The sequence below is a fragment of the Diaphorina citri genome, unplaced genomic scaffold (genome assembly GCF_000475195.1).
Source record: "Diaphorina citri unplaced genomic scaffold, Diaci psyllid genome assembly version 1.1 scaffold873, whole genome shotgun sequence".
Lineage (NCBI taxonomy): Eukaryota > Metazoa > Arthropoda > Insecta > Hemiptera > Psyllidae > Diaphorina > Diaphorina citri.
Genome location: NW_007378305.1, coordinates 53,783 through 76,807, shown reverse-complemented (window position 1 = coordinate 76,807; position 23,025 = coordinate 53,783). Strand labels below are relative to the sequence as shown.

Genomic DNA, 23,025 nt, shown 5'->3' with positions numbered 1-23,025 from the left:
GTGCTCGTTGTTACGGAAGAAGTCCAAGCCTGGGAATGTACGGATCACGTCTTGTCGGATCACCGTCTTCAACTCGGTATCACAGAAATGCTTGTACCACACACTCTGTGACACAATACGGGGAGAAATAGGAGATTAACCCTTCAAGTCCTGGCGTTACATCTACAGAGTGTTTATAAAGTCCGGGGACCCTTGACTATTTTTTGAGTGGCTAAAGATGAGAATCTGAAATTTAGGGTAGTATTTTATCTTTTAAAATTCAATTTTTCAAAGTAGTTGAAAAATTTAGGTCGGAGCCAGGGTTGGCCCCAGGGGGCCCAACTTTAAAATCTTAAATAAGAACCCCCTACTTGTGATACATCATATCAAAGGCCTTAAAGAACGTTGCGAGCGTAGCAAAACAATATGGCCACCATGATATCCTGTATGTGCTCGTTGTTACGGAAGAAGTCCAAGCCTGGGAATGTACGGACCACGTCTTGTCGGATCACGGTCTTCAACTCGGTATCACAGAAATGCTTGTACCACACACTCTGTGAACAATACGGGAAGAAATAGGAGATTAACCCTTTAAGTCCTGGCGTTACATATACAGAGTGTTTAGAAAGTCCGGGGACTCATGAATATTTTTTGAGTGGCTAACTTTAGATGAGAATCTGAAATTTAGGGTAGTATTTTATCTTTTAAAATTCAATTTTTCAAAGTACCTAAGAAAATTTAGGTCGGAGCCAGGGTTGGCCCTAGGGGGCCCAACTTTAAAATCTTAACTAAGAACCCCGTACTTGTGATACATCATATCAAAGGCCTTAAAGAACGTAGTACTTTGGTACAAGTTTGAGCTCGATCCGACAATCAGGGCCGGAGTTATGGCCTATTTAAATTTTGAACACATGATGTCCCTGTAGTAGATGAGTTGAGATTGGGCACTTAGTGTGAGACCTGTTTCCTGTAAACACAAGAGGAAAAATTTATAAATTTTTTAGTGATATTCACAGCATTTCATGTTGATAAAGCGTAGAACACTTTGCTAAATTTATCCCACACAAAATTCTTACGTAGTATTTGGTACAAGTTTGAGCTCGATCCGACAATCAGGGCCGGAGTTATGGCCTATTTAAATTTCCATTTTTCCATGTTCTCCTGCCAATAGGAAATTCATATCGATTGGTGATTTGTGGTTCAAATAGGTCCCACTCACAAAATTCTTTATTTGTTACACCTTAGGCCAGCCACTCACTATCGGGTTAACCTGACGACAGGTACACCTGATCTGGTCTACCTGATAGTGAGTGTGCTCATCAGGTGTCAGGAGTACCTGTTGAGTCTACCTGGTGGTGAATGGCTGACCTAATAGGGATGTCAAGTGAAAGTGGTCTTCATTGGATCTAGAGCAAGAGATTGTTTCAGCTCCTCATACGCAGACCTGTTCTCTGTTATACGAGCACTCCATTCCTCTACACAACTCTGGGTGCCTTTCTGATCCTCATCTGGAGTAGCTGCAGGGTTAGCCTCAGTGTTGTTTTTGCTGAGGGAGGGAAAAAGTATAAACGATTGGGCATCACACTAAGTTTGCATGCTGGAGGTCCCAGATTTAAGTGCTTGGAGTTTAGGGTGCACTCAGCCTTGTAAGGACAATTAAGTACCCAGCTACTTCAATTGAGTAGTGTCAAGTAGTAGCATTACCAGAGTAAGAAAATTATCTAAAAAATATGGAAATTGATAGCAAAGGAGGAACTTTAAGATAAAAGTGTTGTGATATCCAGTAAGTAAAGTTGTGCTCTGCTTTATCACAAATAATTCATAATTTGATTTGATTTTTTTTTTTTGTCTATAGGTACTCACTTTGGGTCTTGATTACTTTGTTCATAGGACAGAATATTCAACAACATCTGCCAGCACACACTGCGGAAACTGGAAGATCTTAGCTCTCCATGAAGTGAATTCTCATGAATTTCTTTCCGATATTCTGGATTGTAGAAACACTGCCACTCTTTTCTGTAACATTGAGGAGTTTACAAAATCTCTTCATAGGTTCTCCAATGTGCCAATAATTACCCAAAATTTAAAAGGCAAACTTTATATTTGGCACACAGTCTTTTGACATTTCAACCCACAGAGTTTTACATGACCTCACCAAATTTAGCCTATTCAACTTGACCCAGAAGAAAATGCCTCATTGATCATATTATCATCATTTCAGTATTCATACTTACAAGTATTTGAGAAAGGAGAACATGTTATCATTCTTGCTATCTCCCGATACTCTCTCATCTTCATCAACTTCCTCGGCTATTTCCTCTGGATCCAACATTGCACTGATTGTGTTACTCAACTTTTTCAAGCACTACTAATTTTTTAGGTAAGGATCTATAAACAAATTGAAAATTATGAGCTTTTATCCCAATCCTTCATCACCCTTCAATCTTCATCATAGCTGAACGCAAAAAGTTCTTGTAAATTGTAAAAAAATCTACCAAAAAAACATTACTTTCTCAAAGATTTAATTTGAATTTTCCCGCTGAGGAGATAAGAAATGACGTAAATCTGGAGGTAAAAAATCGTTCGAGAATGAGCGCAGTTCATAAAAAAGTGAAGCCCAAACTTAGGTTGTAAACGGATCTTAAACTGCCATTTGCGCTGCCATCACAGGCTGCCCTCATTTATAATCAGCTGTTTCAAAAAGGGAAGATAAGTAAACAAAGGTCGCTAGATTTTTCTTTTTCCTTTTTTTTTTCTTGTACATCTAGAACATTTTAGCTATTAGCTTTCTGTTTCTGCCTGTATTTCTTGTTTCTTTTAATTTTTCTTTTTCCTTTTTTTTTCTTGTACATCCAGAACATTTTAGCTTTCTGTTTCTGCCTGTATTTCTTGTTTCTTTTTCAGGGGTTTCTTTCGCTTGAGATCTCCACGTTGTCCTTGAAATGTCTTTCCCTGGAGTTTTTCGGACTCCTAGTGTTTCACAGGCTGCCCTCATTTATAATCAGCTGTTTCAAAAAGGGAAGATAAGTAAACAAAGGTCGCTAGATTTTTCTTTTTCCTTTTTTTTTCTTGTACATCCAGAACATTTTAGCTTTCTGTTTCTGCCTGTATTTCTTGTTTCTTTTTCTGTGTTCAGTGTTGATTCAAGCTACTAACTTTGAAAATTACTGTCTTGCACCTTTGGGTGTTAAAATTCAACTTGATCTCAGGTACCTAATAATAGAAGTGTTCTCAGTGTTTGTTTACTCGAGTTATAACAATGGTTCTTTGGCAGAATTTCAAATTCTAAATCTCTACCAAGAATAGACATTACAGTATGAAAACAAACAAACCCAAAGCTAGATCAAGTTCTGAAAGTCGTATAGCTGCAGAAAGATTGGCGTCCTACAGAGAGGAAAGTTCCACTGCCTTGCTGAATTCAGACAGCAGCAGGTCAGATGAGTACGGGTACTTTGAAGATATGCCTGAGAAAGATAACAAAAAATGTGGGGTGGATGTGAAGAAGACTGTAACTGTGAAACATCCAGAGTCAAACAAACCCAAGCCCACGACTAAAAAGAAAGAACCAATTCAAGCAGACTTGAATATTGAGAAAGAGTTTCTACGATGCAAGGAGGAAAACATTCTGAATTTAGATCTGAGTAAGTCGAGTATTACACACCTGCCTCCAAGTGTTGAGAAGCTCACCCACCTAGAAGAATTGTACCTTTATGGAAACAAGCTAGCTAGCCTGCCTTCACAAATAGGTTATGTTACTAACTTGACTTGTCTAGGTTTAGCAGAGAACTCTCTCACTAGTCTGCCAGACTCACTAGCTAATCTGCAACAGTTACGAGTATTAGATTTAAGACATAATAAATTAAATGAACTTCCTATGGTTGTATATAAGTTGACTAGCTTGAAAATACTGTATTTACGTTTTAACCGCATCAAAACAGTGCACCCAGACATCCAGTATCTTAGTAACTTGAGTATGCTTTCCATGCGTGATAACAAGATCCGTGAATTGCCTCCTGAATTAGGGGAATTGAAAAACCTAGTGACATTAGATCTAGCTCATAATCATCTAGAAGAATTACCTAAGGAGATAGGTAACTGCACCATGTTGGTTACATTAGATCTTCAACATAATGAACTGGTTAATATCCCTGACATGCTGGGCAACCTCATTAATCTCACAAGACTAAGGCTAAGCTACAACAGATTGGAATCTGTACCAGAAACTCTCAGCAAGTGTGTACATCTGAATGAATTTAATGTTGAAGGATGTGCTCTATCCAGCTTACCTGATGGTCTCTTGTCTAGTCTGACCTCAATAAATAACATCACCTTATCTCGGAACAAGTTTACTGCATATCCGTCAGGGGGTCCCACACAGTTTACATCAGTTTATAGTATCAACTTTGAGCATAATCAAATTGATAAAATTCCATATGGTATATTTTCTAGGGCCAAAAATCTTTCCAAAGTTAACATGAAAGATAATCTGCTCACTTCTCTGCCATTAGATCTTGGAACTTGGGTAGGACTAACAGAACTCAACCTAGGAACAAATCAAATATCCAAGTTGTCAGAAGACATTCAGAATCTAGTCAATTTGGAAGTGTTGGTTCTCTCTAATAATTTGTTGAAAAAGTTGCCATCAAGTATTGGTAACTTGAGGAAGCTCAAATGTTTAGATTTGGAGGAAAACAAGCTAGAAAGTCTTCCAAATGAGATTGGCTTTCTCAAAGAACTTCAAAGATTGATTTTACAGTCAAATCAGTTGGTCTCATTACCCCGTGCCATTGGTCACTTAACCAATCTATCATATCTCTCTGTTGGAGAAAATAATCTACAAAGTATTCCAGAAGAAATTGGTACTCTAGAAAATTTACACACCCTGTATTTGAATGACAACACTTGCTTGAACAACATTCCATTTGAGCTGGCTCTCTGTTCAAATCTTCAGATCATGAGTTTAGACAACTGTCCATTGTCTCAAATCCCTAGTGAAATTGTTGTAGGTGGTCCTTCCTTGATCATTCGTTATTTAAAAATGCAAGGACCCTACCGTACCATGTGATCAGATTTATAAAATTCAAAGTGCTGTTGTAGAATCCAATAATTCATGCATTTCCAATGGATTTTAAAACAGTATATTTTGTAATAGTATAGAAATTTGTCCAGGGTCTTTCAGAGCTTACCTTCTTGCTCTCTATCTCTCATAAGATTTAATTTTAAAAATTGAACTTTTACAAGTTAAAAAAAGCCAGGGTCTTTCAGAGCTTACCTTCTTGCTCTCTATCTCTCATAAGATTTAATTTTAAAAATTGAACTTTTACAAGTTAAAAAAAGAACATACAACCTATGACATCTTTCAATATTATTTACAAAATCTATTTCTCAAGTCCACTTTTTCCTTGTGATAGTAAAATGGGTAATTTACTTCAGTACCTAGAACAAGTTACTAGTGACTCACATCATACTTTGAACCCAGTAAACATCTTCCAATACCGAGCTATTGGTGAGTCATACCAACTGATTCATATGTGTGAACTTACTTTTACAAAGTTCTTTTGTTTGCTGATATGAAATTTAGATATGTTGGGGAAAAGGTATTATTTTCATGTAAATAAAATATTTCATGTACATTACTTATTATATTCTCTAGTCAGGAACATGGTGTTAGCCTTTTTTTGCTTTTTACTCATATGGAAAAAGGATGGCTCATCCCATGGTCTTGATTCTAATTCATCAATACTGGCATTATAAGGTTTTTATTAGATTAAGTTACTTTTAAACTTTTTTTTTACAACTTGATTTGCTTGAAATTTTTATTTCTTCTAAATGTTGTGCCATATTTATTCAATTATTTTATGTTATTAAGAATGAACTAGAATATTCCTTTAGGAAAATTGAAGTGCCTGTCTTGCACATATGCGAGACACTGCGAGAAAACTTGGCGTGGGGGTTAACACAAGCAAAAAGGCCTTGGCGGTCAAAGTGCTAAAGACCTAAAATTACCTTTCTTTTTTTTCTACACTACTTTCCAACGTCTCCTTGTAAATACGATATGATAGCCATTTATTTATGACATCTCTATCTTTATAAAACGTATTACAAATTAAATTATTATTGATGTTCTACGTATTATGTAAAAAAAAGTCGAGTGTTTTCTGTTTCTTTAATCTTTAATTGAAATTAAAAAAAAATTCTGAATATTTGGCCAAGGTATTGGATTCCTTATCGGGGGGAACTATGATTCATATTTTAAACAGCAACATGAAAAAGTCAAGTGAAAATAGTTGAGTGATATATTTGGTAGTTTGGTTGATAGTTTAATATTTGAGTAATCACTAGGTTTGTATAAGAATCTATGTAATGGAATTGTATAAACAGTGAGTGAGTCATAAAAAAGGACTTTATCTTTTCAGTGAACTAGGTACTCAGTCAATGAGTCAGATCCTAATTTTCTAACATGGGAGTTGATATATATATATTTTTTTGTTTTTTTTTCCACTCAATTGACCTTCTATTGTTGGCTTTTGATAAAACTTCATATTATAATTGAAAAGTTTAAATGTGAAAAACAGTTGTATCTCTTTGAGACATTTAGTTAGAATTATTTTCATTTGGGATTTCCATGTACGTTACATGTTCTGAACAGTGAGAAAAGGATTCCACTAGACAAAAAGATTGTGTTTGTGAATCTTGAGGCATTTGATTATATATTATATATTTAATAACCAAGTTTTTTAAGGTAAAAATTCGGAAAAGAAATATGTATTCCACTTTGTCCAAGTAAAAAATTTAAAAAGAAATATTCCACTTTGACATGGTAAAAGAGTACATGAAAAAGGACTTCGCATTTGACAAAACAAAATTGTGATATGAAAAAATAGGATATTCCACTTTGACATGGTAAAAGAGTACATGAAAAAGGACTTCGCATTTGACAAAACAAAATTGTGATATGAAAAAATAGGTACCTTTTATAGAGACCTAAAATTACCTTTCTTTTTTTTCTACACTACTTTCCAACGTCTCCTTGTAAATACGATATGATAGCCATTTATTTATGACATCTCTATCTTTATAAAACGTATTACAAATTAAATTATTATTGATGTTCTACGTATTATGTAAAAAAAAGTCGAGTGTTTTCTGTTTCTTTAATCTTTAATTGAAATTAAAAAAAAGTCTCAGAATATTTGGCCAAGGTATTGTATTCCTTATCGGGGGGAACTATGATTCATAATGATAGCCATTTATTTATGACATCTCTATCTTTATAAAACGTATTACAAATTAAATTATTATTGATGTTCTACGTATTATGTAAAAAAAGTCGAGTGTTTTCTGTTTCTTTAATCTTTAATTGAAATTAAAAAAAAGTCTCAGAATATTTGGCCAAGGTATTGTATTCCTTATCGGGGGGAACTATGATTCATATTTTAAACAGCAACATGAAAAAGTCAAGTGAAAATATGTAAATTGAATTCCTTTTTTTAGTGTCTAAAATACGCTGGAGACGTATAAAAGCACTTTTTCCACTCCCAAGAATGCGAAATGAAAACAACGAGTGTTGAAACCTTTGCCCATAAAAAACAGCTGAAGCGAATGTAGTAGAGAAGTCGATCTTAAATTTGACACTGAAAATTCAATACGCTGGAGACGTATAAAAGCACTTTTTCCACTCCCAAGAATGCGAAATGAAAACAACGAGTGTTGAAACCTTTGCCCATAAAAATCTACAAAAACGATTAAATGCGGTCGCGGTGATTAAACAATTAAAATTCCCATGCATCGCGTGATATCTACAGAGGTTCTTCTTTCACACATCGATGTGCTGAAATGGTAGGATGGATGGGCGTACTCGAAGCCAGGAAAGCTCTAGAGGACATTCTTCCTGGAGATTGCACACGGAGCTTTGGAGATTTCAGCAGCAGTCTGGAAGTAGAGGGCTTCATATTTTTGGCGGTTTTTGGAGTTTTGACCGGGATTTTGGCCGGCGTTTCCCGTCCAGGGGTTTCTTTCGCTTGAGATCTCCACGTTGTCCTTGAAATGTCTTTCCCTGGAGTTTTTCGGACTCCTAGTGTTTCTTTGGCTGGAGTTTTGCGAAACTTCGGTGTTTCTTTGGGTGGATTTTTGGGAATCTTTGGTGTTTCTTTGGGTGTTTTCCCAACCGGTGTGTCTCTGAACGAGAGCGTTTTCCGCGGATATTTGGGCGTATAGCTGGTTCCTGTTTGCGTACTGATTTCGTGTTTGGTCGAACTGAACGCCTGGTCCAAACTGGGCTCGAACTCGGAGTAAGTTGCACTGAAAACGCTTCCAAGACCGCTGGGCTGGAATTCGATTTTGGTTCTCCAGGGGTTTCTTTCGCTTGAGATCTCCACGTTGTCCTTGAAATGTCTTTCCCTGGAGTTTTTCGGACTCCTAGTGTTTCTTTGGCTGGCGTCTTTCGGACTCCGAGTGCTTGTTTGGCTGGAGTTTTGCGAAACTTCGGTGTTTCTTTGGGTGGATTTTTGGGAATCTTTGGTGTTTCTTTGGGTGTTTTCCCAACCGGTGTGTCTCTGAACGAGAGCGTTTTCCGCGGATATTTGGGCGTATAGCTGGTTCCTGTTTGCGTACTGATTTCGTGTCTGGTCGAACTGAACGCCTGGTCCAAACTGGGCTCAAACTCGGAGTAAGTTGCACTGAAAGCGCTTCCAAGACCGCTGGGCTGGAATTCCATTTTGGTTCTCATTCCAGTTGTTAGATCAATCGGGGAGTTTCCCTCCGAAGCCGGTTGTGTTTGGGTGAATTTGTATTGGCTCGACAGGAGGTTCTCTATTGGGACCAGTGTTATGGGTCTGTCAGACCCGATGTTAGGGACGTTAGCCATGGTCTCCTGGAAGTAAAGAGTTGGTTCTTTTATTATCCACTAGACAAAGCATGTTTTCAACCCTTTGGTCTACGTTCATGGTTTTTGCTTCATTAGTGTGCTTGAGGATATTATCAGCCAGGTTGTCCTCAATGTGTTTACTATTTTGATCATTCAGTCCTTTGTTGACATTCATTTGATCATTCAATCTTTTGTTAACATTCATTTGATCATTAAATCCTTTGTTGACATTTACTTGGTCACTGAACACATTACCAAGAGGTCCACTGTTGTTTCTTCTACAAAATGCCCGGGTTGGTTCGTTACAATTTTCATTGGCGCTTGCTAGCAACATTACCAAGAGGTCCACTGTTGTTTCTTCTACAAAATGCCCGGGTTGGTTCGTTACAATTTTCATTGGCGCTTGCTAGCAGTTTTCCTTGGTTATAGTTGTCGTAATTTTCCTGCCACTGTGTCAGCTTGTCCATGCTCTTGGTAGTGTTTTCGTTGAATGATAATGAGCCCATTGCATTCACACTCTGTTCTATACAAGCTTGAAATAAGCTGAACACATTACCAAGAGGTCCACTGTTGTTTCTTCTACAAAATGCCCGGGTTAGTTCGTTACAATTTTCATTGGCGCTTGCTAGCATCAGTTTTCCTTGGTTATAGTTGTCGTAATTTTCCTGCCACTTTGTCAGCTTGTCCATGCTCTTGGGAGTGTTTTCGTTGAATGATAATGAGCCCATTGCATTCACACTCTGTTCTATACAAGCTTGAAATAATAAGTTCGGGGACTTGATCGCTTGATTACCTTCTGGTATTGGGATGGTTATTACATTTGGAATGTTTTCTTTCCTCATTTGGTTGTCAAATTTGTCACTTTTGGTTTGAACGTTGTGGCTTGAATTATTGGCTTTCTGAAAGGAAGATATTTTTAAACATTTCGAATTAAATCCGAAAGGGACTTTGGAGAAGGTTGGGCCTTAAGGCCCCTTTGTCAAGAAAAGAAAAATACCAGGCCACGTTAACACCGAATTACCAACAGAAATAAACATTTCACACTTTTCTTTACTAAACATTTCGAATTAAATCCGAAAGGGACTCTGGAGAAGGTTGGGCCTTAAGGCCCCTTTGTCAATGAAAAGAAAAATACCAGGCCACGTTAACACCGAATTACCAACAGAAATAAACATTTCACACTTTTCTTTAGAAAAATGTAGGTAAAAATGAGACCAAATTATTGTTCCATTCTTGTAATGTCTCCAAAATAACAACTTACTTCTAAACGTACGTCCGTCAGCTTTTCACTCAGAGCATTCTTCCTTTCGTCATTTGCATCATCCGTTTCCACATTTAGAATACCATCCAAACAACTTTCACTATTTTGGTTTGAACGTTGTGGCTTGAATTATTGGCTTTCTGAAAGGAAGATATTTTTAAACATTTCGAATTAAATCCGAAAGGGACTCTGGAGAAGGTTGGGCCTTAAGGCCCCTTTGTCAATGAAAAGAAAAATACCAGGATCAGGCCACGTCAACACCGAATTACCAACAGAAATAAACATTTCACACTTTTTTTTTTAGATAAATGTAGGTAAAAATGAGACCAAATTATTGTCCCATTCTTGTAATGTCTCCAAAATAACAACTTACTTCCAAACGTACGTCTGCTGGGCTGGAATTCCATTTTGGTTCTCATTCCAGTTGTTAGATCAATCGGGGAGTTTTCACCCGAAGCCGGTTCGGTTTGGGTGAACTTTTTGTATTGGCTCGACAGAAGGTTCTCTATTGGGACCAGTGTTATGGGTCTGTCAGACCCGATGTTAGGGACGTTAGCCATGTTCTCCTGGAAATAAAGAGTTGGTGCTAGTCTCTATTGGGACCAGTGTTATGGGTCTGTCAGACCCGATGTTAGGGACGTTAGCCATGTTCTCCTGGAAGTAAAGAGTTGGTTCTAAGTCCGTTGGAAATCCATGCTTGTAATCAAAAGCACCGTTTTGACTAATTAGGTATGTATGTTATGCCACTGTAGTCTGTCTATTGGGACCAGTGTTATGGGTCTGTCAGACCCGATGTTAGGGACGTTAGCCATGTTCTCCTGGAAGTAAAGAGTTGGTTCTAAAGTCCGTTGGAAATCCATGCTTGTAATCAAAAGCACCGTTTTGACTAAGTAGGTATGTATGTTATGCCACTGTAGTCTGTTTTAGATTTTTTACTACCTCTCCAGTGATGTTATAACGGAACTAGGCCTGGCGCACTGCCGTGTGCCTAGATAATTAGCCGTTGGAAATCCATGCTTGTAATCAAAAGCACCGTTTTGACTAAGTAGGTATGTATGTTATGCCACTGTAGTCTGTTTTAGATTTTTTTACTACCTCTCCAGTGATGTTATAACGGAACTTGGCCTGGCGCACTGCCGTGCGCCTAGTGTAGTCTGTTTTAGATTTTTTACTACCTCTCCAGTGATGTTATAATAATTAGTAGTTGTCATTATTTGAATAGTGGAGAAAAAAAAAAAAGTCAAAGAAAGGGCTCATCTATGAATTTTACCTTTGTTTCCAAATATTCAATCGAACTGAATTCGTTTTTATTGGATGGAGATTGACTATAATCCGTCAGAAGGATTGGAGACCTTTCCACAATATTGGGTTCCAATTTGATGACTTGCAATAGAGGCTGGCCCATTTTCTTCGTTTCTGAGAAATGGAGGAAAATTCGTTTTTGTAGAGACCCATAATGCTTGTAGATATGCATTACTTAGCGGTAAAAAATGATAAGTTGAACCTTCTGAGAAATGGAGGAAAATTCGTTTTTGTAGAGACCCATAATGCTTGTAGATATGCATTACTTAGCGGTAAAAAATGATAAGTACCTTGATTCGTATAAGTTGAACCCAACTTTAGGGCAGTTTAGGGCTGTTAGCGCCTACACCTAAGCCTCAGAGTGGGCTCTTTGTGTACGATCTGCTTTTGGCTCTCAATAGCAGGGATTAGTCTTAACCCAATCTAGATTCGTATAAGTTGAACCCAACTTTAGGGCAGTTTAGGGCTGTTAGCCCCTACACCTAAGCCTCAGAGTGGGCTCTTTGTGTACGATAGCAGGGATTGGGATGAACCCTAGCCCTAATTTCCTTACAAAGAACAGCAAGCAGCAGAATACTATTGGAACTTACCAGTATGGTTAGGACTTCTGGGCTCAATAGTCCTCATGGCTGACATTGTTACTGAATTTCCCTGATTTTGTCCCTGGAAAAGTTTGGTTTCTTACGTAACTCAGAAAGCTTGGGGACGTTGTTGGACGCATCATACATTGTGAAGATTTCTTTTGATGTTCGACGGATTTCTCGTCTATATCGATTGTTTTATTTGGCTCAATAGTTTCTAAGGAACGACCAGTCGCATTGTTCACCTTTGTATTTTGCCGTCCCGAATCTACAATGTCATTTGTAGGTCTCATAAAATCGTTTACTACTTCAATACCATGATTAGCATGATCAACAGGCATTGGTTGAACACTAAACGTAGATTTTCCGGGACCTTGACTTTCACTGTCGTTGTTCACCTTTGTATTTTGCCGTCCCGAATCTACAATGTCATTTGTAGGTCTCATAAAATCGTTTACTACTTCAATACCATGATTAGCACGATCAACAGGCATTGGTTGAACACTAAACGTAGATTTTCCGGAACCTTGACTTTCATTGTCGTCCATCCCAGATTTTACAGAACCTTTCATTTCATTATCGGTTCCAAATTTCACAGGATGATCAACAGGCATTGGTTGAACACTAAACGTAGATTTTCCGGGACCTTGACTTTCATTGTCGTCCATCCCAGATTTTACAGAACCTTTCATTTCATTATCGGTTCCAAATTTCACAGGACCTCTCCTTTGATTATCCGTGGATTTTACAGAGCTGTTCGCACGACTATCGGTCAGACAGTCCAGGCTCGGGTATCGTTCATTCCTGTATCTCGCAATCCAGGAGCTATCTGTTTTGAAACAAGACAGCAACGAGCTCCCCGTCACACTTCCTTGGGATACGCCACCCTGACTGCTACATTGGCTTCTGGCACTTCGGGCAGGTTCGGGTTGGACGATTTCAACCGAATCACGACTAGCTTTGGAAGGACTTTTAGACTCGTTTGATTGGACTTTGAACGCGTTGGAGCGACCAAGATCGTTGGAGCAACTTGAGTGTTGACTGTGGGATAACTGATTTGATTGAATATTAAACGCGTTCTTTCAAGATCGTTGGAGCAACTTGAGTGTTGACTGTGGGATAACTGATTTGATTGAATATCAAACGCGTTCTTGGAGCAACTAATATCTTTAAAGCAACTTTGATTCTGGCACTTCGGGCAGGTTCGGGTTGGACGATTTCAACCGAATCACGACTAGCTTTGGAAGGACTTTTAGACTCGTTTGATTGGACATTGAACGCGTTGGAGCGACCAAGATCGTTGAAGCAACTTGAGTGTTGACTGTGGGACAACTGATTTGATTGAATATTAAACGCGTTCTTGGAGCAACTAATATCTTTGAAGCAACTTTGATGAGTGTTTTCCGACTGATTAGATTGGTCACTGGGTTTGAGGACGTTATTGGATGTGTCATATTTTGGGTTACTCCAGCTTTCATGTGGTTCGTGACATCTGAGGGCTTTCTGATCGGAAGTTCTGTCGTCTTTGACAGATCGATCCTTTCTAGCACGGTATTCTTCAGAGATATCTCTTCCAACATCCAGCTTGTTGGGTTTCTGACTCGTGTTTGACTTTCTCTCTCCGTTGGATTTCGGAGTGTTTTCCAACTCATTTGCGGATAGTGTTGGCGTTTCCCGCGAGAGAGCGGTGTGGAGTTGTTGGAAGTTGGAGAACTTGACGTAGATGTTTGTGTCACTGACAGGCGCTGGTTGGCTGGCCTTATTCAGACGATCTGGAATTGAAGGAGATAAATTTATTTGGGTTCTCCACCTAAATTTGTCTAATTCTATTCAAACGCCTGTTTTTTTTTTTTTTTTTTCATTAAATTAAAGCACAACTAGAGGTCCATAGAGGTCAAGATACAGCATTCTAACATGGGAGGCAAGTGGAAACAAGTACTCAAGGTGATTACCCTCTTATCCTCTTGTCAACCGTCTACCTCTACAAAATCTGGTGGTTATTGTTTGAGAGTCCCTCATATTAAACCTCTTAAAGTGCCATGTGAATTTTCTTTCCATTGAAGATCTATTGCTCTCTGGTTGGTAAAAATAGAAGCACGATATTTTTAAAAATACCTTGAGGATTCTTAAAGTGCCATGTGAATTTTCTTTCCATTGAAGATCTATTGCTCTCTGGTTGGTAAAAATAGAAGCACGGTATTTTTAAAAATACGAACTCACCTTTATTTGCCAGACACGGTGGTTTGTTTTTAAACACTCCGTTTTCCCGTCGACAGGTACAGGCCCTATTCTCTTCCAGAATTCTGTTCACAATCATCAAATATCGACTATCGATCACTATCGAATTTCGAAACATCTGTATCCCATCCGCGCCCCTGTTTTTCGATTTCTTTCGACGATTTTTCGGCGCCATTTTCTTCAGCCGTTCCTTGTTTCTCTTGATAAAATTGATTGGTTTACCACGGTTGCTGTTAGGAATGTCTTGTCGCAAGATATACAGATCTTCTGGGACGGTTACGGGTTTGCTGGGGCGGTGGAAATGGTTCGCTTTGTCGATTGTTGCCTTTGGGTCGGTCTCGTTTCCTTTTTCAAACAGACAGGATTTGTCAGCGTGCATGGAAGCTGAAGTTTCTACCACGGTTGCTGTTAGGAATGTCTTGTCGCAAGATATACAGATCTTCTGGGACGGTTACGGGTTTGCTGGGGCGGTGGAAATGGTTTGCTTTGTCGATTGTTGCCTTTGGGTCGGTCTCGTTTCCTTTTTCAAACAGACAGGATTTGTCAGCGTGCATGGAAGCGGAAGTTGTGTTGAGATGTATGAGTACATCGGGACAATTTGTTACATCCGGAGGCGTCACAATTTCGTCAGGTGAGCCATGAACTGATACAGATACAGATTCCCGAGGTGCGGAACTATCAGTAACAGGAGATGTGTGCTCACAGATGATATTATCAGGTGGTGATGAAAGAGGACTGATGGCTGCATTCTCGAAAAATTCCTTCGTTTCTCCGACCGATTTTACAGAGTTGGGGACACTTTCCTGATTGTTGATGAATTTGGTATTCTCTCCAGTATTTTTTGAAAAGAGGACTGATGGCTGCATTCTCGAAAAATTCCTTCGTTTCTCCGACCGATTTTACAGAGTTGGGGACACTTTCCTGGTTGTTGATGAATTTGGTATTCTCTCCAGTATTTTTTGGTAGATTTTGACGTTGAGGTACGGCGCACGGTGTAGTGATCTTTTGGTAAAGAGGACTGATGGCTGCATTCTCGAAAAATTCCTTCGTTTCTCCGACCGATTTTACAGAGTTGGGGACACTTTCCTGGTTGTTGATAAATTTGGTATTCTCTCCAGTATTTTTTGGTAGATTTTGACGTTGAGGTACGGCGCACGGTGTAGTGATCTTTTGGCAAGTCCCCGCTTTCGTTTGGCCACCTTTGGCCGCGGAAGCGTTTTCGGCACTTGAACTCTTCTTTCCTATCTTTTGGTAAGTCCCCGCTTTCGTTTGGCCACCTTTGGCCGCAGAAGCGTTTTCGGGACTTGAACTCTTCTTTCCAGGTTTGTAAATATGTGAGCTACCCCAGTCCAATCGTTTGTTCTGAGTCAAAGTTTGTTTGGGACAAGATAGGGAGCGAGCAGCCCAGTCCACGTTTCTATTGGCTGGCGTTCTGCTAGATTTGGGCACAGGTGACGAGTACACGTACTTTGGGATTCTGGATCTGCTATCACTTCGCTGTTCGGAGAGAGGTCTTGACTGTTCTTGTTTGCGAGGTGTACACACCCTGTTGGTAGTCATGCCAGCGAGAAAATGTTCATTTGATTTCTGGTAGATTTTATGAACTCCATGCGCGCTTTTGGTTAAGTTTACACTGTTCACAGTCGTGCTCAATCCTTTGGTCATATTCTCCACTGGAGCTCCCAGTTTACTTGGTCTTAGAATTCCTTTGGAGCTGGACCCGGTTTGGTTTCTTGCAGTGCTAGTGTTGAATTTTGATTTCATTTGCTCAATCCTTTGGTCATATTCTCCACTGGAGCTCCCAGTTTACTTGGTCTTAGAATTCCTTTGGAGCTGGACCCGGTTTGGTTTCTGGCAGTGCTAGTGTTGAATTTTGATTTCACCAGATAGTTCCGAGACTGCCCGCTAGTCTTGCCCTGAGTTGTAGGTTTCTTGGTTGCGCTCAGACCGCCATGGGTTGTCCTGCCTTGGAGCGGTGTTTTTAAAGCTTGTGAGTTTCCATTGTTGATTGCGGTTTTTCTGTTTTCTTTATTATCCACTAGACAAAGCATGTTTTCAACCCTTTGGTCTACGTTCATGGTTTTTGCTTCATTAGTGTGCTTGAGGATATTATCAACCAGGTTGTCCTCAATGTGTTTACTATTTTGATCATTCAGTCCTTTGTTAACATTCATTTGATCATCTTTCTTTATTATCCACTAGACAAAGCATGTTTTCAACCCTTTGGTCTACGTTCATGGCCTTTGCTTCATTAGTGTGCTTGAGGATATTTTCAACCAGGTTGTCCTCAATGTGTTTACTATTTTGATCATTCAGTCCTTTGTCGACATTAATTTGATCATTAAATCCTTTGTTGACATTCATTTGATCATTCAATCCTTTGTTGTTTCTTTATTATCCACTAGACAAAGCATGTTTTCAACCCTTTGGTCTACGTTCATGGCCTTTGCTTCATTAGTGTGCTTGAGGATATTGTCAACCAGGTTGTCCTCAATGTGTTTACTATTTTGATCATTCAGTCCTTTGTCGACATTCATTTGATCATTAAATCCTTTCTTGGCATTCATTTGATCATTCAATCCTTTGTTACCATTCATTTTATCATTAAATCCTTTGTTGACATTTACTTTGTCATTGAACACATTACCAAGAGGTCCACTGTTGTTTCTTCTACAAAATGCCCGGGTTAGTTCGTTACAATTTTCATTGGCGCTTGCTAGCGATGTTTACAAAAATAATTCATAATAATACAATCTTTTGGTAATGTTACGATGTACTTAAGTCTAGTAAACGTTACACATCTCTCTCTCTCTTCCCTCTTTCTTTCTTTAAGCATGGTTCACACCCTACGATTTGTTGGTTAATTTGTCGTCTAACTTGATGGGCAACAAATTGTAGCGTGTACACCAGCCTTTAAGAAAGATCTTTCTATACTCTCTATTTAAATCAAGATATTTGGTCCCTTTTTTCAATAGTTCTTTTTTTACCAGTTCATTTATGTTTTAAAATGTGTTCAAATCATATTTATAACTTGGCACATAAATAAAGGAAAATAGCTATAGACAAAGGAAGACTGGAAGGTATTATTATTTTTACCCTTTAAGACCCATCTGTGCTCCGGATTTTTTTTTTCTTCAAAATTGGAATTACAGTCAGTTCAAGGAGGGCGGTAGCGCTCCGCCCCGCCAAGTCAAGAAAGTTTGACCGCGCTACTAGAGAAATTATACGCCACAGAGAAAAAAGCCGTTTTTAGGTACTTGTAGAATAGAATAGAATATACCTTGTTTATCCTGGTGGTATAGGAGAGGGATGGAAAAGTAGAGGAAAAACTACATAGAAAAACTTACCGAGAAGACATCTACAGCCAGAGGGTCTGGTAGGTTGAGAATCTCGCTGAACTTTTTCGGCCGCCACTCGGGGAAGTCTGTCTTGTAGATGGGCAGCTTGCTAACCCCCGGCCAAACGTCCTCATGAGGGGTACCCAAAGTGCGGAAAATCCGAAACAGCTGATCTATCTCTGAGTCACCCGCGAATAGGGTTTTCTTGGTGATCTAGGGGGAGGGAAAATTGGAAAATGAGAAAGGAAAAACATTCAAAATTTCAAGTCTTTTAATGAAATTCAAAATTCAGGTCTAAATAAATGGGTTTATTGTTTGAACAGTTTGGCATTGAAGAGGTCACCTACGCACGCTTTCATGGTAGGTTACCACGTCAATGCTAACCTGTAAAAACCATAAAAAAAGGAGGAATTTTAATTGTGTTAAGCATCTGACCAAAAATTCTTTTTCCATTTTTTAGGCTTTGAAAATTTCCCCTAATACATTTCTATAAAACACAAAATTACAGCGCCACAGGCAAAATTTTTGCGAGAAAAATTAAGTAGCCCCCTCAAGGTTGCATACTTTTTTTACTGACCAAAAATTCTTTTTCCATTTTTTAGGCTTTGAAAATTTCCCCTAATACATTTCTATAAAACACAAAATTACAGCGCCACAGGCGAAATTTTTTCGAGAAAATATGAGTTGCCCCTTCAAGGTTGCACACTTTTTTATGGACCGAAAATTCTTCTTTTTTTAGGCTTTGAAAAATTCCCTGACTTTTTTGGATTTTTGTCAATTTTTTGAGAAATTCCCTGAGAATTCCCTGACTTTTCCAGTCTCCGTGAAATTCCCTGACAATTCCCGGTTTTCCAGTCTGGTAGACACCCTGCACCAATCACTGCTCCAATTGTGGAAACTCCTTCTTGCATTTAACCTAACCCTATAATAACACTGGTCACTGCTCGTTTGTGCCAGTTCCTTTGGTAGCAATATTCCACGGACGTGACTTCTGCACAAGTACCTTACTTCACAGCATCGTCAGATAGGGAGGGAGGTGAGGGCAAAGAGGAGCGGATGTGGGCATGTGTGGGGCAGACAAGGATGTGTTGGATGGAGAGGGTTTCCCCACATTGGCACACAGGTTGAGGTTCACGGGTGAACAAATATTTATGGGTCAGTCGTGTGTGGCCAATCCTGAGCCTCGTGAGCACCACCTCCTCCATCCTGGTGCTCCTTTGACTGGATGGCCACTCCTCGATTTTCGGTTTTATCCTCTTGAGTTTGTTGTTAGGAATATCGTCCCACGACCTCTGCCATTGGGTCTTGATTAGTTTGGCAATCCAAGGTTTAAAGTCTTGAGGTGTGCATATATTGAGGTGTGCGACATTGCCATGATCACGGGGGATAATAGATAAAGGATCTTTAGCTGCCTGGTCTACGGCCTCATTGCCGCGAATGCCGCAATGAGAGGGACACCATATCAGTTTGACATATTTCCCCACAGCTTTTAGGTTGCTCCATGCAGAATAGATTTGGGAGATGATAGGGCAGGAAAAGTAAGGATTGGCTATGGCAGATAGGGAACCCATGGAGTCACTGACTATTAAGAATCTCATGGCAGGGTGATTTATGATGGACCTGAGACAGAGGAGGATAGCAATTAGTTCGGCTGAAAAGATAGAGTTAATAGAATTCAACATATTGGCTGACAGAATGCCATCGACACTAAAGGCACAGCTGGAGGAGGTGGCGGACTTGGAGCCATCTGTAAAACATAACACATAAGTAGAGTATTTTGACCTAATAATATCGAGAAATTTTTGCTGGTAAGCCAATGGGGAAGTGTTAGCTTTTTTACAAGAGCTCAATTGAAAGTCAAAATCGGGTAAAAAGGTGTTATCAAACCAAGGGGGGATATCTCTGGAGTACGGAAGAATATGACTCGATCTCTTTTGTGATTTTTTGCATAGATACAGATTTAGTATCGGGGATTTGATTTCTTTGGTCAAATCAGCAGATTTTTGATTGTAAATATCATTTTTTAGCATTTTTTTAATAGTCGAAAATTCGTATGATACGATAGTGAAAAATCAATAACAGTCGGTTGCCTGGATTCCGTTGCCTAGGTTACGTTCTGAAGCTGTTTCCCCCGCACTTCCCCGTGCTGTGTGGAAAGTGTTTTATTTGAATACCTACTTATCTATCATGGGCCGTGGAAGTAAGAAGTTCAAGAATGATGATAGTGTAATCGAGATTGATGAAGACAAAGACAATGGGGAAATGATGAATCTACTGAAGAAGATGGATAGTCGAATGGAAGACATGGAAAAAAAGATGAATCGTGTACTGCAAGTAGTGGAAACCCAGAAGAAAAAGATCGAAGAACTTCAGAAGGAGTTGAATCAAGTGAAAGACGAGAACAAGAAGATGAAAGAAGAATCAGTTGAATCCAAGGAGATAATAAGTGAACTACAACAAAGACAAAGAATTAGTAATATTATCATCAATGGAGTAAAACAAGAAAAGAATGAAGATGTGTACAAAATTATAGAAACCCTGGGAAACAAACTTGGAATTCCAGATTGCATGAAAGATGTGCATAAAGCGCACAGGGTCAACACTTTGGCGAAGAACAAGATTAAACCGATCGTAGTGAGACTTTCCAACACATCCGTGAGAGACAAGTGGACGACTGCATCCCGTAGCAAACAACTGTACAAGGAGAAAATCTACATAAACGAGCATTTAACTAAGGCCAATCAAGACCTTCTCTTCAAGGCGAAGAAGCTCAAGGAGGCGAATGGGTATAAGTTCGTTTGGGTCAGAGATTGTAAGATCATGATCAGGAAGAATGAATCCTCACGCATCTACGTCATCCGGAACGTGCGAGACCTGGAAACCTACATGACACTCGTCCCTCCTCAACTGAGTGAGAATGCAGATGATTACCTATCTGCCACTTCCTCAACTTTCTCCAAGTAGATATCAACAAGATACCTTCCTCACCGTTTATTCTGTCCATTTTCGTTTTTCTAAAATTTAATTTTTTGCTAATCAATTGTTTGTTTTATTTATTCAACCCCCGATATCATCAACCTTTCTTTCTACTTTTATCATTCCTTCTCATCTATAATACCTTTTTCGAAAATATTTTCGTGGTTAATGAAAATACAGGTTTAAGAAAACCTTCCTTTTTTTCAGCTTTTGAATCAAAGTCTATAATACCTTTTTCGAAAATATTTTCGTGGTTAATGAAAATACAGGTTTAAGAAAACCTTCCTTTTTTTCAGCTTTTGAATCAAAACCTAAAAAATACATATTTACCTCAATTGTGAAATTTTGTTATAGCCCATACATTCTAGGGAGATGCAAAAGCTAATAAGAAGCTGGGAAATGGAGAAAAGTGCGTTAGTAGGTGTGAGAATACAGCACGCCATATTCTAAGGAATAAAGAGTGCTCTGATTTACCAATAGTTTGTCTGTTTATTTGTTTGAGGATTTAGTCCAATTAAACCATCCGATTTCTCGCAGTTTAACGCTTAATCCCATAAGTACGTAAAAAATGGTGTAGCCACCTATAGGAAGGTAATTTTTCATTAAAAAAAAGGGAAGATCAGTTCTCATTACAAAAAAAAAATCACTATGTTCCTCTCACTAAAATTTGAGTTGTGTTCCCTGAATTCCTATTCTGGACAATGTTTGGATAAGAGTTGAGTGTTCCACCGAATTGAAAGCGACTGAGAGCCGCACCTTTACCACCACTGTCCAAAATAGGGTAGACACCCTCTACTAAGTCCAGTATGGCGTCATTAGTACATTTTCTTTCTCTGAACCCATACTGTGCGTTATTGAGGATTTCGTTCTCATCGAGGAAGCGGACTAGTCTTCTCTTCACACATTTTTCTAATATTTTTGATAAGGTTGAGGTCAGACTTTGGGCTGAAATTTAGTTTTGGCTACAAAAAATTTATCTATAATAACACTGGTCACTGCTCGTTTGTGCCAGTTCCTTTGGTAGCAATATTCCACGGACGTGACTTCTGCACAAGTACCTTACTTTGGGCTGAAATTTAGTTTTGGCTACAAAAAATTTACGAGTGGATGCCCTTTGCACGCAACTTTTGCTATTTCTTTAGCAAGGGAAACTTCAGGCTGGTCTACTCCCTGTTTAAAGTCCCCCAGCTAGACTAAGCTGGTCTACTCCCAGTTCAACGTCCCCCAGTCAGACTTTGGTAGATTAATGTTCCTTACCCTTGACTTACCTGGCTAGAGGTAGCACACCATACAGCACACAGAACCAAAATATCCTCACCAGAATATGACCTAGTCTTGTTAACATAAAATGTCTAGCAGAACACAAGAAACACGAAACACACCAACGTGAAGATAGCAAACATCACTTCAACCGGAAAAAAATAGGTGAAAATGAGCTAGAAGTTTTAACTGATAGGCACTACTCTGCACTTAATAGTAACTCAGCTTATTCCACATAAACAAACATCACTTCAACCGGAAAAAAATAGGTGAAAATGAGCTAGAAGTTTTCACTGATAGGCACTACTCTGCACTTAATAGTAACTCAGCTTATTCCACTTGATTCTTCAATTGAGAGCAAAATTGTAAAAGCAAAGGCTTATTTCAGAGGAAAAAGTGTTCAAGAAAAGGTAAGATTGGACCCACCAAGCACGAGGTAAACTCTTCCACTTGATTCTTCAATTGAGAGCAAAATTGTAAAAGCAAAGGCTTATTTCAGAGGAAAAAGTGTTCAAGAAAAGGTAAGATTGGAACCACCAAGCACGAGGTAAACTCTAGCAAACATCACTTCAACCGGAAAAAAATAGGTGAAAATGAGCTAGAAGTTTTCACTGATAGGCACTACTCTGCACTTAATAGTAACTCAACTTATTCCACTTAATTCTTCAATTGAGAGCAAAATTCTAAAAGCAAAGGCTTATTTCGGAGGAAAAAGTGTTCAAGAAAAGGTAAGATTGGACCCACCAAGCACGAGGTAAACTCTAGAAAAAAGTTATTCGGTAGGTGCTAAGAAAAGATGCTAAAAAAGAACCCGAGAATTCAATATTTACTTTTTAAGAAAAATTCCAAGAGACAAACAACGTTTTTCAGCCCGAAAGAATGATACTAGATTTAGGAAAAACGAATTCAAATAGGAGATGCGAAAATAAAATTTCACTGAAGCAATTTTCTGGCTCGAAATACTAGTCGAAACTTTCACAAAATCGGTACAATTCTAAATGACTTCAAATTGGCTAGTAGCCAGCCTAGTTTGGAGGGTAGGGCGTCTGCCTTGGAAGCACTAGGCCTCGGGTTCGATACCCACCCGGGGTGGATAATATTCGCTCTCGGAACGGCTGGCGTTTTCCTATCTTGTCTTCCTTCTCTCTTCGATTTCGGGGCGATAAAACCTTAGCAGTTACAGTTCCCTCTACCAATAAAAAAAGGAAGCAATTTAAGGGGAGT

The 23,025-nt window shown here is 39.0% G+C and overlaps 6 protein-coding genes and 1 long non-coding RNA gene across 8 annotated transcripts; 3 read left to right on the top strand and 4 right to left on the bottom strand.

Moving 5' to 3' along the window:
* Positions 1-1,359: 1,359 nt before the first annotated feature.
* Positions 1,360-2,542, bottom strand: LOC103512685 (TBC1 domain family member 5-like). The gene is made up of 3 exons (XM_008477463.2): positions 2,214-2,542; positions 1,843-1,995; positions 1,360-1,525 (listed from the first exon to the last, which is right to left on the bottom strand). The coding sequence occupies exons 1-3, from the start codon at positions 2,309-2,311 to the stop codon at positions 1,360-1,362; spliced, it is 417 nt and encodes a 138-aa protein (XP_008475685.1). The 5' UTR covers positions 2,312-2,542.
* Positions 2,543-3,042: 500 nt separating this feature from the next.
* LOC103512680 (leucine-rich repeat protein soc-2 homolog) lies at positions 3,043-5,188 on the top strand. Its single transcript, XM_008477458.3, has one exon. It carries the CDS (start codon positions 3,296-3,298, stop codon positions 5,042-5,044), a length of 1,749 nt encoding a protein of 582 aa, XP_008475680.1. The 5' UTR covers positions 3,043-3,295; the 3' UTR covers positions 5,045-5,188.
* A 48-nt stretch (positions 5,189-5,236) lies between these two features.
* On the top strand, positions 5,237-6,839 carry LOC113468852. The gene is made up of 2 exons (XR_003392455.1): positions 5,237-5,881; positions 6,272-6,839. It is a non-coding gene; the product is annotated as an uncharacterized LOC113468852 (long non-coding RNA).
* An 890-nt stretch (positions 6,840-7,729) lies between these two features.
* Positions 7,730-12,055, bottom strand: LOC103512679. Of its 2 annotated transcripts, none has more exons than XM_017445496.2 (4): positions 11,999-12,055; positions 11,377-11,522; positions 8,350-8,851; positions 7,730-8,005 (listed from the first exon to the last, which is right to left on the bottom strand). In XM_017445496.2, the coding sequence occupies exons 1-4, from the start codon at positions 12,042-12,044 to the stop codon at positions 7,779-7,781; spliced, it is 921 nt and encodes a 306-aa protein (XP_017300985.1). In that variant the 5' UTR covers positions 12,045-12,055; the 3' UTR covers positions 7,730-7,778. The 2 variants fall into 2 exon arrangements, with proteins under 2 accessions (XP_017300985.1, XP_026681888.1); XM_026826087.1 differs by having other exon boundaries at positions 7,730-8,328; positions 8,712-8,851.
* Positions 12,056-12,545: 490 nt separating this feature from the next.
* On the bottom strand, positions 12,546-16,606 carry LOC103512684. Its single transcript, XM_026826085.1, has 9 exons — positions 16,454-16,606; positions 16,007-16,293; positions 15,479-15,887; positions 15,079-15,235; positions 14,793-14,960; positions 14,210-14,617; positions 13,198-13,761; positions 12,586-12,917; positions 12,546-12,554 (listed from the first exon to the last, which is right to left on the bottom strand). Exons 1-9 carry the CDS (start codon positions 16,589-16,591, stop codon positions 12,546-12,548), a joined length of 2,472 nt encoding a protein of 823 aa, XP_026681886.1. The 5' UTR covers positions 16,592-16,606.
* A 307-nt stretch (positions 16,607-16,913) lies between these two features.
* LOC113468850 lies at positions 16,914-19,163 on the bottom strand. The gene is made up of 3 exons (XM_026826084.1): positions 18,579-19,163; positions 17,575-17,778; positions 16,914-16,943 (listed from the first exon to the last, which is right to left on the bottom strand). The coding sequence occupies exons 1-3, from the start codon at positions 19,161-19,163 to the stop codon at positions 16,914-16,916; spliced, it is 819 nt and encodes a 272-aa protein (XP_026681885.1).
* A 589-nt stretch (positions 19,164-19,752) lies between these two features.
* LOC103512683 (uncharacterized protein PFB0145c-like) lies at positions 19,753-20,529 on the top strand. Its single transcript, XM_008477461.1, has one exon. It carries the CDS (start codon positions 19,753-19,755, stop codon positions 20,527-20,529), a length of 777 nt encoding a protein of 258 aa, XP_008475683.1.
* The last annotated feature ends 2,496 nt before the right edge of the window (positions 20,530-23,025 follow it).

Bases quoted from the DNA above. Each gene is read 5' to 3' on its own strand.
- LOC103512685 (XM_008477463.2), bottom strand. From the start codon at position 2,311: ATGTTGGATCCAGAGGAAATAGCCGAGGAAGTTGATGAAGATGAGAGA. The intron at 1,996-2,213 runs GTAAGTATGAAT...TCAATGTTACAG, and splicing joins TTCTCCTTTCTCAAATACTT to AAAAGAGTGGCAGTGTTTCT. The intron at 1,526-1,842 runs GTGAGTACCTAT...TCCCTCCCTCAG, and splicing joins CAAAGTAATCAAGACCCAAA to CAAAAACAACACTGAGGCTA.
- LOC103512680 (XM_008477458.3), top strand. From the start codon at position 3,296: ATGAAAACAAACAAACCCAAAGCTAGATCAAGTTCTGAAAGTCGTATA.
- LOC103512679 (XM_017445496.2), bottom strand. From the start codon at position 12,044: ATGTCAGCCATGAGGACTATTGAGCCCAGAAGTCCTAACCATACTG. The intron at 11,523-11,998 runs GTAAGTTCCAAT...TCCATTTCTCAG, and splicing joins CAGAAGTCCTAACCATACTG to AAACGAAGAAAATGGGCCAG. The intron at 8,852-11,376 runs GTAAAATTCATA...CTTTACTTCCAG, and splicing joins TTGAATATTTGGAAACAAAG to GAGACCATGGCTAACGTCCC.
- LOC103512684 (XM_026826085.1), bottom strand. From the start codon at position 16,591: ATGAATGTCAACAAAGGATTTAATGATCAAATTAATGTCGACAAAGGA. The intron at 14,618-14,792 runs CTTCCGCTTCCA...CCGTGGTAGAAA, and splicing joins ACTCATACATCTCAACACAA to CTTCAGCTTCCATGCACGCT. The intron at 13,762-14,209 runs GTGAGTTCGTAT...CTTCAATTCCAG, and splicing joins ACCGTGTCTGGCAAATAAAG to ATCGTCTGAATAAGGCCAGC.
- LOC113468850 (XM_026826084.1), bottom strand. From the start codon at position 19,163: ATGAGATTCTTAATAGTCAGTGACTCCATGGGTTCCCTATCTGCCATA. The intron at 17,779-18,578 runs GTGAAGTAAGGT...CCCTCCCCCTAG, and splicing joins CCTCCCTATCTGACGATGCT to ATCACCAAGAAAACCCTATT. The intron at 16,944-17,574 runs GTAAGTTTTTCT...AAACATCGCTAG, and splicing joins TGGCTGTAGATGTCTTCTCG to CAAGCGCCAATGAAAATTGT.
- LOC103512683 (XM_008477461.1), top strand. From the start codon at position 19,753: ATGGGCCGTGGAAGTAAGAAGTTCAAGAATGATGATAGTGTAATCGAG.